The sequence below is a fragment of the Lupinus angustifolius genome, chromosome LG16, assembly GCF_001865875.1.
Source record: "Lupinus angustifolius cultivar Tanjil chromosome LG16, LupAngTanjil_v1.0, whole genome shotgun sequence".
NCBI classification, from domain to species: Eukaryota; Viridiplantae; Streptophyta; class Magnoliopsida; order Fabales; family Fabaceae; genus Lupinus; species Lupinus angustifolius.
In genome coordinates, this window is record NC_032024.1 from 13,719,701 (window position 1) to 13,735,773 (window position 16,073).

The 16,073-nt window shown below is 31.8% G+C and overlaps 1 protein-coding gene and 1 long non-coding RNA gene across 2 annotated transcripts; one reads left to right on the plus strand and one right to left on the minus strand.

The window, feature by feature from the left end:
- LOC109330100 (ankyrin repeat domain-containing protein 2B-like) lies at positions 219-8,265 on the plus strand. Its single transcript, XM_019564129.1, has 8 exons — positions 219-363; positions 2,893-3,041; positions 4,226-4,435; positions 4,516-4,664; positions 4,785-4,956; positions 7,161-7,253; positions 7,695-7,834; positions 7,958-8,265. The coding sequence occupies exons 1-8, from the start codon at positions 330-332 to the stop codon at positions 8,055-8,057; spliced, it is 1,047 nt and encodes a 348-aa protein (XP_019419674.1). The 5' UTR covers positions 219-329; the 3' UTR covers positions 8,058-8,265.
- Positions 5,495-7,154, minus strand: LOC109330101. Its single transcript, XR_002105624.1, has 2 exons — positions 6,708-7,154; positions 5,495-6,587 (listed from the first exon to the last, which is right to left on the minus strand). It is a non-coding gene; the product is annotated as an uncharacterized LOC109330101 (long non-coding RNA).

The following is a 16,073-nucleotide window of genomic DNA, read 5'->3' on the forward strand; positions in this document are numbered from 1 at the left end:
TTCACTTATTTTTTATTTATTTAAAAAATCAATAATTAATTAAAAATGAAATAAACGATGAATAATGAATAATAACTTATAAAACTCTTATATTATATTATAGTATATTTTTGATGAGATTGGTTAATGAGAAGGGTTAAGTTGTTTAACCCATACAGATCATAGCACAGTTCAATCCACCGCTTTGAACAAACCAATCAACAAACTTGTAAGCTTCAACCCTTATCACATCATCTTCTCCTCCTTTTTCCTTATATTCTAATTATCTTCCCTTCTTTCTATTCCATTTTTTCCCAATATTTTCTTACTTTTCAGCTATTTCTACTCTCATGGCTTCAAATTCCCAAGATAACTCTCCTTCTGGTATGTTATCTTCCTATTTTTATTTTTATTTCTGTTTTTTTCTCTCTATTTCCTTTATTTAATAGTTAATTATTAAATTAACTAATAATTTATATGAAGGATTGGAGGGAGCGTTTATGTGCAACTTATATAGAAATCTATACAGATTTTAACTTTCTTCAACTGATGCAGTATATTTTGGTACAATTACATTAATTTAGAAGTTCAGTTTGGTATTTTTCTAGTTACATAATTCATAATTGTCCTCATTAATAAGAATATTTATGCACGGACAGTGTAAGTATATCACTTGTCATATGTGTATCGCATTTATTTAGGACTCGGTAATTATTAACATGGTGAATGATGCACTGAATGTGCACAAATCTCTTACGTTGTTGTTGCATAGATTATTTTCTCTAAGACTCATCTGTAATTTATTTTCTCTAAGACTTATACTAAAGGGCTGTACAGTGCAGGAAGCTCCCACTAAGGGTTATTTTGGGAGTCGGATTTTGGAGAGGATGGAAGGGAAATGGAAAGTTTGAGAGTCATCTCACAAGTGTATTTCATGGCTCCCAAGCCTTCTCTTTCCCTTCCTTTCCCTCCAAAATCCAACTCCCAAACTAACCCTAAGTGAGGTCTGGAGAGTGTAGATGTACATAACCTTATCTCGCAAGTGGAGAGATTGTTTCCAGGATTTGAACCATGAACCATGTTAGCTGCATTTTTAGACATGTATACTTGGCTCTATTTTTATGGACCTGGGGTGTAACACTAATGCGCTTTTGAAGACTGGGTCTTGTTCCAGTTTAGTTACAAAGCTTGTTGGCAACCTAATCATAAAGTTATTATCTATGCTGAACTTTGTTACTTTCTCTCTTCTTTTTTTCATTTGTTCTTTTTATAACCAAAATTCAAAACAACGCAACAGACAAATGATAATAACAGCGACCAAACTTCTCTCTCACTAGGCGACAATATTGTGGTTTCAGGTCTCCAGCACCGTGAGCGCATTTTCCCACAATTTTGATAAACACAATGTATCAGCAATTTAAAACACTGCTGTTCAATATGTGACTTCTCATATTCTGATATGGCCACTCAACACATCTAGTTAAATTCTTCAAATTCTCTGTCAGTGCATATTGAACGCACAACAGATGTAAAATGTTTCCCCCTCTCGGACTTACTATTTCTGAGAATAGATTTTATTGTTTTTGGTGTTGCCAACAAAAAAGTTCAGTAGCTCATTATTACTCATTAAATTATTGAATCTCAGTATTTCTTTACTCAGTATGTTTCTAAGTTGTTCTTAGTTTTGATTTTTGGAATTGCAATTATTAATATATTTTGTTCTATCAATATCTCTATGCATATTTATACATGTGTCCTAGATGTATCATATTCAATATTTTTCAAGAATTATCATACCATTGTATCGGATATGTATTGTATCTGTGGAAAACCAAAATCTCCCTAACTCCACTTATAGCCAGCTCTTTATTAATGGTTTTCCCTAAAGTTTTCTTCGGTCATCCACTACCTTGTGTAGTTGGATTGTCTTCTATTTGGTCCATTCTGCACGTTGGAGCCTTTGTTGGTCTTCTCACATGAAAAACCATTTCAGGTGAGCTTTTGTTACCAAAACAATTACGGCAAAATTAGTTCACCTGGTTTCTCTTTCTATTTACTACCCCTCTTCATCTTGCTTGAAGTAAAAGTTTGAATTAGGATGTAGGCATGACATAGAGTCAAAAGTTATTATGTCCTGTGAAGTTGAAGATTAGGGGTGTAGAGGATTTATTCAATATCAATGCCTATTAGATATTGCATAACATGTATCTGGTGTGGCGCAAAATCTACCTGGAACCTAAAATATCTGTGAATCTGTTAGGGAGTATCATGTAAGAGTGAAAAAGGAACTTCTCGTAAAACCCAGATTGGTCCGTGATGCTGTGGATTCATAATGCATTGGTACAAATAAACCAATAGTGGCATCATTTTTTTAATTATTTGGGTACATATCATTGATGTTGTCCTTGTTGTTCTTAACATAGGATACCTGTACAAGTTGAAAATGTCATTGATTTGAGTAAAATAAATTCTTCCAGGGACAAATTAAATTTAGATTTTAAAACACAATACACAAATAAATAGACAAACCAGTGTTTGATTAAACATACATTTTTTAACTACTCAAAATATTTTTCATTTTCAAAGCCTATGCATTTAATTTAATATACAGAAAAACATGACCTATTCCTTAATGAATCCTAGCCAAAAATTTGTGCTTAATATCATAAAGTAAAGTACATTCTTATCAAAATATAGATGCGGATGCTCATTACTTCTGGGTCTTTGACTACTATTCCTTGTACAAGTAGAACTAGCCATTATTTGAAGATCCTATTGGGTCTGCCTATAAGTGATTTCTTTATTGATTTAATCTTACTCTTAGTTTGTTTTATAATTTTCTCCATATCATTCATATTATTTCTTACATGTATTCTTATCATAGTGGCTTCACACATGTTTATATTTTCTTAGATGACAAAGTTGGTACGGCTGAGAATAAAATCGCCAAGGACAAAGCATCCTCTGCAGATCCATCAACAGAACAAAAATCTGCTTCTGCAACAGCTGCTGGGTTTCCACCCAATCCTTTTGATTTCTCAGCAATGTCTGGTCTGCTCAATGTATATCATCCCATCTCCATCTTTTGTATTTGTATTTATGTATCATTGATGATTTATTTATTGATAGCTAGGCCTAGTTAATGATGGTGAATATGTTTGCGTTTTATTTGTGAGCATATATGTCGTCTCACAGAGAATATTGTTTGTGCAAAAATGTGTCTATTTTTCCAAGTCTTGGTGATGCACTAATTTGGAGCATATAGTTGGATAGTCATTCCAGTATTTCTGAGGAATAAAAGTTCTCCACTCTTGCCTCTTGGGCATTGGCAGTGAGCATTCAATACAATTGTATTTGTTTTCTTCTCCTTTGGGGCTTTCCAGGGTATGAGAGTGGAAGAGTGTGCCTTTCTTAGTTGTTGCAATGTGGTTGTGGATTAAGATTGTGGCAGATAGTCTAATGTCTTTCGCGTAGCTGCTATCTTATTAATCTACGAGAACCTGTCATTAACTGAAATCTATTGACTATTTTAAATAAGAGCATTTGATGTTCTATGAAGTCCTCATATGGTTTGCAACCTAAATCATCCCCCTTTTCACTCACACTGGATTGTGTTAGATACTTGGGCATGACATGGGGATTAGGACCTATTAGGATATGTTAATAACAAAGTAATTGTCTCTTACTAATAAGTGTTAGGGGGTATCTGCAGGAGTTATAAATAAGGAATTACAGGAGGAGAGACGGAGCATTGAGGTATTTGGAGAGACAAGTGAGAGGGAGAGTCCCAAGTCTCTCCAATATTAGGGGATTCACTGTACACATTCGTTGTTCTTCTCTATCTTGGTATCACTGTGATACTGTCTCAGAGGCTTGTTGCATCAATGATGTAAAGAAAGGTAGAGAGAGAGAGAGATTGAGAGAGAGAACTCTCTTAATTTTATCAATGAAGATTGAATTACAATAGCTAGAGTTGAAGTAGGTATTTATCGCAAGCTAGTGGAGTAACTTGATCTATAAGCTATCTATAGATCTAACTACCTTGCACTTGGCTAACTTTGTAACTAACTCTTATTACAGTTAGTGCTATTCTCTATTAAATAATATTATAGTATTTTCTACATTTCAGATTCAGCTTTATCAGAATGTTTTTTTAATCAGAAATCAGATCTTGATTATGATTTTATAATCTATATTTAGTTTTGTTGATATAGGCCTTCTAATGCCTTGAATCTGAAATGCATAGGATCCAAGTATCAAGGAATTGGCCGAACAGATAGCAAAAGATCCATCATTCAATCAGATGGCTGAACAGCTTCAGAAAACTTTTCAAGGTGCAACACCAGATAGTATCCCTAACTTTGACAATCAGCAATACTTGCAAACCATGCAACAGGTTATGCAGAATCCCAATTTTATGACCATGGCTGAGCGCCTTGGTAATGCATTGGTGCAGGTATTTATAAGATTTTACCTTTCTACTTCTTGTTACATGAAATTTCGACTGTTTGATGAAATGTTTGTGCTCTATCCCAGGACCCATCTATGTCTGCCATGCTTGAAAGTTTTACTAATCCGTCAAATAAAGAGCAGATTGAAGAGAGAATGGCACGCATCAAGGAAGATCCATCATTGAAACATATTTTAGAAGAGATAGAAACTGGTGGTCCTTCTGCTATGATGAGGTTTTAGTGGCTGCAACATTCTTTTAAATCATCTTTTACAGTTGACATTTCCAGATTTCCGTCATAATGCATGTTGTATTAAATTTGTAAATGGCTGCTTAAATGATTCTTTTCTTACAGATACTGGAACGATGAAGAGGTTTTGGGGAAATTGGGACAAGCCATGGGCCTTGCAACTTCTGGTGGTGCAGCTGCTTCCGCTGAAAATTCTGTGCCAGATGAAACAGACGATGACGTGGGAAATGAAGATGAATCCATTGTTCATCATACTGCTAGTACTGGTGATGTAGAGGTATGGCATAGCACTTTTTGTGCACATACCTATGCTTTTAAAGCTTTCTTCTTTTTGAATAAATCATGAATATTTAGGTTATTGATGAAGTTATTGTGATGAAACAGAGAAAGTGGAAATTTATTGTTTTGCTTTCACAGGGAACTTGTTTAGGTAGAAGGCAAAGATCTGAAACATGTGAATTAAGTTGAGTTCATAGTGAACTTGATGAAATGAAACCAGGTTTAGTGTAATGGTTTGTCTAACAATTGAAATTGGAACTCTTGGAGTCTGACTTAATTGTCTAACTACTCCACAACACAAAGGTTATGTCAAGTGGAATTACAGCCAAGTAAACCATTTTTCCAAAACTAGCCTTTCTATATTTTGCTAGGTTGTCATTTATCTAACAACTAAACTTCATCTTTCAGAAGCTTCCCATTAGAATCCTTTGGAGTCTCTACTGGTTTAGCTTGTTGTGTATCTTTTCCTCTAAGAAATTAATTACACATTTCTTTTTAAGGAAGATAAAATCCTTACTTTGATCTGGCCACTATTTTTACCCCAAAGCTATCTGATTTTACCAAGGTCCATGATAGAAATAGACAATTTAGCTGACGTTAATTTGTCATAGGACTATTGGGTAGGAGAATGCTCATTTAAAGATGCTTCCCTGCATCTCTGGTGTCTTTCTTCCTCATATAACTCTCCTCTGTTCAAGATTTTAAACGAGTGAATTCACCGAGTTGGAATCACTTTTGGGCCTCATTAATTGTGCTCATTGTCTTTTGATTCGGGAGAAATATTTGTTCGTTTAATGCTTTTGCGGTTGACCTCACCTAGTGGGGCTAAGGCTTGGTTGTTGTTGGTGGTTCTTTTGGGGTGTCTTCGTGCAAATTATTTATCCAATTTCTAACTCATTCGGTAAATGTAACATCTTCCTATATCCCACTTTAGATTTCTAAAGATGTCTCTAAGGTCATGTCTTTTGTTTGGAAAGCAGAGGTTAATACTCATGACTTGTTGCATGTTCGCTAGCCACATTTGGCTCTTTCCTTTGATGTGTTTTTTTTGTGTGGTACTTGTTTCAAATCTGATGCATAATCAATATCACAATCAGAAAAGGTAGAGAAAGACATCAAATATGGAAACACCTTATTCTAGAATTCAAAGCAGAATAGGTAGACAAAGATGACAGGAATAATAAGGATTCCCTCCATTGGCTCCTCCACAGAGCTAAGGGTCTCTCCGCCAATGGAGAAATATCCTCTTCTGTCCAAGCTAAAAAAATCTAAATTCCTACTCTGCTCAATCCTTCAAAACATAAGAATAGTGGCCTATTACTTATTTGGATGAATTTAAGGTCTCTATCAAAATATTTTCCTCATTTTTTCATACATATTAAGGGGGTTCCTTAATTGGTATGCAGAGGATTTTGGTAGTTTTTCTCAGTTGTTTTCTCTTTACCTTTGTTATTTTATTTTCCCAATTTTCATTAAGAAATCCTTATCCTTCAAACCCCTCCTACTTTTTTTCTCCCCCTGAATTTATTCTATAAGAATGAAATGAAATCTTTCACATATAAGATTTTGGAGTGAAAGAAGCTAAGTACAAACTTTGGCAATCATTCATCGAATCTGGATGCTTAAAACCTTTCTGTTAGTGACAAGAATGAAGAATCGCTATTCAAACTAAAGGAACAAAAACATTAATTATGGCTATTGCATGTTACAGATAAGGGTAATCATTCATCGAATCTGGATGCTTAAAACCTTTCTGTTAGTGACAAGAATGAAGAATCACTATTCAAACTAAAGGAACAAAAACATTAATTATGGCTATTGCATGTTACATATAAGGGTGTTGTATGCCCTATATACAAAGGGTCATATGTTTAATTCTTCTTTTGTTATCTTTTTCAACGAATAAGACGGATTTAGAGATTAATGCTGATTCAATGGACATAATTAATGATAGAACATTATGGGGTTGTTTGATCCATGTAGCTGACCTCCTAGTGAAAATGAAGCTCGTTTGTTATTGTTGTATCTTTTTCAACAAACATAAAATCTAAATACAATGGTCATTTCTTCATTTGTCAAGTATTGGTTTGATTGTTATTTGTTAACCTTCATGCATGTAGTTCTGATTTTTTGAAATTCAGCCATTACCCTTATTGTTTCTGGATATGATTTGAGAGGTAAATTTTCACATCTATCAATTAGGGTTTGAAAAGTGCATTAGCCTCTGGTGCTGACAAGGATGAGGAAGATTCAGAGGGAAGAACTGCTTTGCATTTTTCCTGTGGATATGGAGAGGTATGTTAATATTCGGAATAAATTCGTTCTCATCCACATACACTCACGTACAATCATGTTTGTGTCAAACGTGTTCGACACTCATCTCTATAGCAAAATGGTGTGTCATACTTCATAGTCTATCATCAGTGTTTTAAAAAAACATATTATGCATCTATAATTCTAAAATTAAATGTATTAATAATTAAACATTATAATGCCAACGGGTGGGGACTGTGGAGGTAGCAACAACCCTTGTAATGGTGGTAGTGAATGAATACAATGGCCAAAGAAGTGGAGAATGAATAGTGCTATATTATATGCATTTTCTCTCCAGCCACACTTCCCTACTACGATGAGCAAGAAGAAAAAGGAAAAGTTCATCATCAATTAGAAATATAAGATTCTAGGTAGAGGCTATTTCTATGCATGGCTGAACAAGTTTGTTTGATATTATTCCAGGTGAAGTGTGCAAAAGTTCTTATTGAAGCTGGGGCCAAAGTGGATGCATTGGACAAGAATAAGAACACAGCTCTTCATTATGCTGCTGGTTATGGCAGAAAGGAATGTGTGGCCCTTCTCCTCGAAAATGGTGCTGCAGTGTAAGTACTAAGTACCCATTTCAGATTATACTTTTTTGAAATTGTTACCCTATTCATCATTCAAATGCTTCCTAACCCATGATGGTTTAATCATTTTTGTTTCACTTTTTTGTTAAATTGCAGTACTCTGCAGAATTTGGATGGAAAAACTCCTATAGATGTTGCCAAACTAAACAACCAACATGATGTCCTTAAGCTGCTTGAAAAAGATGCTTTCCTGTAGTTGTCAAGTTATGGTGTCTACAAGAAGAAAAGGAGGAGAAGAGGTTTAATGGTTTGTTGAACTAAAGTTGTTTTTTTTAAGTGTTGGATGTTGTCACTTGTCACCACCAAATTTGTTATCTATGTAACTGATAATAATGTTATTTACACTGCATTGTTTTCGAGATTAAATGCCATAATGATTTCATTGCATGCCTCAGTTTTGGAGTTATCTCAACGTTTAAGTCCAAATTTTTTGGTCGACATTCGTTGTCCCAAAACAATGTACCACTCCATGTGCCGCTATTTATGATTGTTCAAAAAATAATTAATTATTAAAATTTAAATTTAAATATATTTTTTCAATTAATCATAATTAATAGATATCCTCATTATGGAAAGGGAAAAACAAGTCAAATATGGTCGGTGGGAAAAGAGCAACTAAAATATGATCCATTTATTCTATTATAATGTGAAGGTTAAAATTATTTGTTTAAAAAGTCATATTCTCTTCTCTTCGTTATCCCCTTCTTTACCTTATTCAATGATCAATCAATTCACAAGCAAGAATTTGTGATTTCTCATTAAAGATCTTTTATTTCATTACACCACAAGTCCTTCAAAATTTTCAACTTATTGTCCAATCTTCCATTAAATGTGAGACCATGTGTAGATGTGGTGCCGGTGAAACTAGTCATCAACCTCTAGTTATAACCATCATTGTCTTCGTCCTCCCACCATAACCAATTGTAGTGAACCAGAAACTATTTGAAAATTAAATTTGCTCTTAGTGGTGCCTCTGAGATTGAGTATAAAATCTCCTTGTTTGTTTAAATAGATTTTAAAAAACAAGGATACAAAAGTGATTCTTTGGAAGATGGAAGTCATGGCTAATGTGTTGAGTGTAAAGGAAGAAGAAATTAAAAGATAGTTTTCATGTGACTTTTAAAAAATATATGAACTCTTAGAATATAATAAAATGAAGAGTGTATATTTGGATTAACTCTATAAAGTTACTTATGGAGTAACTTGATTCCTTCCAAGATGTGTCTACTTAAGGTTACATCTAGCATTGGCAATTAGGGCGGCCATGCCTGCTCTACCCATGTTCACACAATGCTCACCAAAATTAGGGCGGACATGGGCATGCTCGTTTTAAAATAGGGCATGAAATATCATGCTCTGCCCGCCCTAAATATGGGCAGGTGGGCTTGTGGGCCGCCCTAAATTTAAAAAAGAAGCTAAAAATGACAATACTTTATATTACATGGATACATATTGTGACAGTAAGATTAAAAACATAAAACATAACATCTTATTTTGTATAAACCGGACATGCATTTAATTGGTAAGATATTATATTTTGGAAAATTGTTACACGCACTCAAGTGGTGAGAACATGAATTACTTTTGTCATACTTGACCCATCAAATTCTTATTTTAGTGTTCATTGATGCCCGTGGGCCGCCCTGCCCGCCAATTTGAAATGTCCATGGGCGAAAATGACATATTGGGCGGACATTTTAGGACGGATGGACATAATTTTCATGCCCTGCCCGCCCAAAACATGAGAGCGGGCCCCATGGGCTTTGCCCAAATTGCCATAGTTACATCCTTATAACTTATCCACTATTTGGACAAAATAATTTATTGATATATGTATTATGTGTAATTTTCTTTCTTAGATGAATTGATGCTTTTACCGAACTAAGATTAAGAGAATAATGAAACAATATATAGAAGGTAGGAGTACAACCTATATATTTATTATTATGGGAAAACTTGAAATAAAGAATGAGCAAATTAGACCAACCTATAATGAGCAAAGGAAAAAATAGGAGCAATATTGGATCATTCATCGTGTGTGACTCTTTCATGAAGAATATTAATGTTGCTTTAAATTTACACTCTAAATTAAACTACTTTAATTTCACTAATTAAAATAATATGGTTAATAAGTTTAAAAATTGAAGATAACATTTATGCTATTATAAGTTATTTTAATAAGAAAACAAAGACGGTGTCTTTTAAAGTTAAAAGCTATGGTTATTTACTTATTTTCAATGCTGACTTACTTTGTTCAATAAAATTGGTTTGTTGATATATATTGAAATTATTGTTCGAAGTTTTTTCCTTTTTAGATTGAATTGGTGCTTTATACACTTTAAAAATTTAGATACTGAGAAAAATTAAGCAATATGAACAAGTTATAATTACATTTGATTAATGGAGAGTATGATCAATATTTTAAATAAAAATTTGAAGTGATATTTTTGTTATAATATAAAATTAAATTTAAAAATAAAATAAAAAAACCAGTTAATTGAACATAGATTGATTGACATATATTAAAGTAATCAGAAATTGCACCAAGAATGGTCTAGACATCTCTATTTCTATAGCTGATGACTGAAAATCCTCATGTTACCAATTTAAATATGTTTCATGGCACCTGTATATATTCCCTAAACTCATTTGTACTCAAGTTGAACATCAAATTAGAAGAGATCATATATAAGGTTTAACTAATTAAATTATACGGTCAAATAGTATAATGTCATTTATTAGTGATTATATATAAATTTATAAATGTGTATTATCTTTTTTTGATTGGAATCAATCAAAATATTAGAATATTGTATCTCCATTCTTATTTTTAATTTTAAGTGAATTTTTTGACTTACTTCTGAGATTATTTCTAGTTAACTCATTTTAATTCGATTAGACTATATAATTATTAGAAATGACAATAAATCTGGATGTATTCGGGTAGTGCAATATTTACTCTCACCTCATTCATTTATATTTGAATTCATCCTAGTCCCAGACTCATGAGGATACTGGTGGGCCCTTGAGCAATCAGAAATCCTTTGATTTCAGCTTCATCGAGGAAGTCCTTCTACAATGTATGTACCTCTTTACACACATATTGAACTTCAGGAGACACTTAATGTGAATGAAGATCTTCAAATACACATTGAATATATTTTGAGGCATAAATCTTCGTCTAGATCATGTCGTTCATAGGGACATTAATCAATTCTTTGACTTTGTAAACAAATGATCCATCAATGATCCAATCTACTTATTAGTATATGTTTATATAATTAATATTGCACACTAAGTATGCAAGTCTAGGACATTAACATAATGTTCATTAAATCTTTAATGTGTAATTTAATCAAACTTAGGGTTAATAATACAAACTAGAACTTTCTTGATCATATAACGATCAAATTTAAAATTTAAGGACTTAGCTATAAGTAATTTTAATTTTAGAGACCAAATTCAAAATAAATTAGACTTACATACAGTACCATAAGTACTAATGGTACAGATAATTAATAATAAATTAACATTTGGATACATTTTTACTTCACCAAACTCACACTGTTAACTTTCTAACTCTATTAACTCTTCATTTTTCTAATTTCATAAACATTTTCCCTCAATGCCCAATGTTCTAAATTTTTTCCATCATGAGACTCTAGCTTCCTTCCAATTGTATTACTTGAATTGTCACTTTACCCCACAAGTGAAAGTTCACTCGTCATAGTGGATAATGGTATTTTTCAAATTGTGTTGGCTAAAAAAATTGAAAGTCACAATTTGTCTTGCATTGTGAATTTTAATTTCTTTTCATATTGTAGGTATTTAGTCTTTTTTCTCATTAATTTTAAGAAACAATTGATAAATTGTGGTTTAATTACATTTCCCGTTATCAGTATCCATCATTTATTTATAACCTTAAAAAGATAAAGTGGCTTATGCAAAGAAGTGATATATAAAATTAGATTTGTTGCCATGTTATCTCCAAAATGGAGAGGTGTGAACTTAATTGAGGATGTTGCAATATTGAGTAAAGAAAGAGAGGTAAAATTCATTAGGGGGAATTAGAAGGTACAATATTGTGTGGAAGTTGAAAATGGATAACTAATGATGTTAACTTTTTCAAGTGTTAAGTTGAGAAATTTCCACATGTCTGTTTATAATTGACTACATGTACCACTACTATATAAGGTACTGAACGTAAGTTTTATCCATTGCAAATTGAAGGACAAATTATAAATAATTTTAATAGGAAAATGATATATCTCCTACTTATCTTTTTATCTACACTAAGATAACGTATATTACAAAATGATATTTTATTTATTATTATTGATGTATAAGTGATATGTATTACTTTCGTGTTAGTGAGAAAATTAATAGGAGAATTTAGTAGGATTTAATAAGAGAATATAAATTAGTCATTTTAATATTTAGACAGTGAATACAAGGATTTGTTTAAAAACTCAATTGATTGGAACACATCCACATATAGTTATTTATTTAAAAATTTAATAACCTAGATAGTTTAGGAATCCAATAGCAAACTTTCAATGCTTAACAACCAATATAAAAGTTAAAAGTTATCTAATTTAGAGACACAATTAAATATTCTGGGTAATAATAAGGCATTTGTCTATTAACTGTAAGGCCTTAATAAATTCCATGTATTATTAGTTACAATTTTTCATATTTATTTATTTAGTGGGAGAAATAATAACATTAATTCCTTATTTATATAGTGAAGATATATTATTAATTATAATTATATAAATAGGCAAACATATTAGATTTAATCTATTTACTATTTAACAAAAGAAGACTATGTCACATGTCAATTGCTTAGCACAAAAGAAGATCATTTATGTCACATGTCAATTGTCCAGTCAAAAATTTCCTTCCTAAAAAGCTTCACGTCCTAACATACACTCTATCACACATGATCAAAGCCAACTCATATATTTGACCCTTCTTATCCTCTTGTTATTTACTCACATATATAATATTTAGCATTTAATAATTTATTAAGACCTATGGTCCACCTCTAATAATTCATATCAATCCATCAAACACCCTAATAAACTCTATTTCATTTTTATTTCAAATCTGGTTCAGTCAAGCTTCCGTGGTGTGCCTTTCTTCTTTCTTCTTCTCAATTGTCGTTTCGTTCGCTTTGATGTTCATCTCATGGATTTTATTTTAATCTCTTATTTTTTCATCATTATTACACCATATTTTTTTCACTAACAAAAGATTGTGTCATCGTTGTACTTTTTTATCTATGAAGTCTTGCTTTGTGATGTACCTACTGCATTTACCAATACTTGGAGAAGTCATTTTATTGGGTAAGAATATATTGGGGTAAGTATATTAGATACAATATTTTTTCACCTTCATTTCTTCATCATTTTGAGTTTGGAATGTATAACTCTTTCCTTTTGTTAGTTTGTGTAACTATTATACTTCCACTTTACCATAACACTTTAATTGATGTCATTTTTACCTCTAACTTTGTTTTAGCTGCATTTGTTCTTACAGAGTTTCAAATGTAATTTTTCTCATTTCCTTTCTATGGTTTTTGTAACTATTTTACTCTATCTATTTTGTTCTTTTACTCTTGCTTTACTACTGCTATGATGTTTTTGTTGTTTTCAGTGTTACATTTGTTGTTTTAGAAATACATTTTGGTGTTTATTTAACAACTACCAAAATTTAACAATTTTATTTTGTTACTCTTGCTTTACTATTACTTATTATCTTTGATATTATGTTTACTATTACTTACTATCTTTGTTGGTGTTTATTTAACAAGTACCAAAATTTATTTTGTTACTCTTACTTTACTATTACTTATTATATTTGATATTATGTCAGTGTGAGTATGCTATTCAATGAGTTTAATAAGTACCGTTTTTTCAACTTTTATTGGTATGTCAATTTCGAAGGTAATGTTTACTTTTGTGGCTTTATTATTATTATTTAGTGATAAGCTTCATATCCTCTTGTGTTTTTTAACCTTTCATTACTTTTATTTACCTAACCTAGAATCGAACTAGGCAATCTTCTTAGGACGTCTAACAATAAAATGACTCTCCTCATTCTAAATAACCTTGAGCCTTTGGGTTGTTGTTTGATAACATATTCCAACTTCAAGCTTTACCAAATTTGTTGTCTTCATCAAAACTTTGTTATGGATCACACTTGCAAACTTTGACTTCTCTTGCAAAATAAATTACTATCTGACATCCTCATAGCATTTTCTCTCTCAAAATCATACCCATTCGATACCTCCTTCTTCGTGGTGTTCCGAGAAGGAACTTGAAACAAGGGTTGGAGGGTAACCATGCCAAATATGATTCACTATTGATAGGGAATAACCATGCCAAATAATTGTACCCACAAGGTCATTTTTTGTATTTTCTGCATCATAAGTTCTAACTCTCAACTCTTGCTTGCATTGTGAGGCTTTAGACATTAGAAATGATTGCCCTTTGTCATGGACTCTCATCATAATCTTTTTTTGAACACATTACTCTATATGATTTTTCAAGTGATTTATTCTATTCTTTGAACTTTTGCCAAGTTGTTTCTTACAACAGCTGTTTCTAGTCTTGTCTACCCTAATCACTTTAATCTTTTAAAAATGTTCCCGTACTAGACTACTATCCTTAAATGGATGGATAATGAAAAAATTAGATAAAAAAGATTCACACAGTTAAAATGTCTTAGTTAGTATATATTTAAATAGTAAATTATATAAAGATATAGCATGTAAATGATTGTTTATTATTATTATTATTATTATTATTATTATTATTATTATTATTATTATTATTATTATTATTATTATTATTATTATTATTATTATTATTATTATTATGTTACTTTTGTTTCTATTTTGTTACTTTTTGTATTCCCTTGTGTTTATTTGTTGTGTGTATTCAATGAATGTGGAAATGAGTTATGATATTACAATTAATAAGGAAATATGTTGATATTCTAACTCCCTTAAAAAATAACTGACAATGAATTTATTTCAAAATAATGATTTTAATACTAATTATTAAAAAAGATCTTAAAACTTTTGCAATTAATATTAACATATTAAGTTTCATACTATGTATAATTGATTATGATAATTAATTGATTTGATTAAATTATTTATGATTCGCTAATTTTAAGCAATGCGCATTATTGATATAAATTTGCATAACTGTAAATAATAAATTTGCGAAACCTTAATGTTCCTACCCGGCGAGCCAAAGACCCGCATGCTTGGTCGCCGAGGTAGGTCTCGCGTGTTTGGCCCACCAGAGTTGACCTTGGAGACATCCCTTGACATGCCATCTGTATCTCACCAACCCACCTGCCAGCATGGCAGATAGATTGCAGAACGACTACCAAACCAGCCACAGGCTAAAAGACAAGAGTAGCGCAGAGTACGGTCCTGGCAGACCGCCTGACACGGAAAAAGCAACCCCCGACAATATTCTTGATCAGCTACGTGCTACGCTACCTGCCAAAAGCTCAAAGTCAGCTCTCCCCTCTATAAATAGGAGTCTCTACCAACAGGAAGTATCTTAGTCTCTCTACTCTCTAGCATTACTCACTCTATTACTTTCTCTCTTCATATTCTCATACTCCCTTACACTTAACACCAAGTTCATACACTGACTTGATCGTCGGAGAACATACAGGTACCTCCACCGACGGGTCCAGCTCTTCTACATCATCTTGCTACGTCCTTCCTCTTCTCCATCCTCAGCAACCGATCAACTATTGTTCCATACCTTTGTGTTCTAGGAAAGAACACTTAGTAATGAGACTACAGATATATGGTTGAAACTGTCTTCATCTTTTCAATTAGTCATATAATGAGTTATGATATTACAATTAATAAAGAAATATGTTGATATTCTAACTCCCTTAAAAAATTACTAACAATGATTTATTTCAAAATAATGATTTTAATACTAATTATTAAAAAAGATCTTAAATTTTTTTCAATTAATATTAACATATTAAATTTCTTGTTATGTATAATTGATTATGATAATTAATTGATTTGATTTATATTTTGATTAAATTATTTATGATTCACTAGTTTTAAGCAATATTCATTATGAATATAAATTTGCATAACTGTAAATAATAAATTTGCGAAAAATGAATAATGATGCTATAAATATATGATCGAAACTGTCTTCCT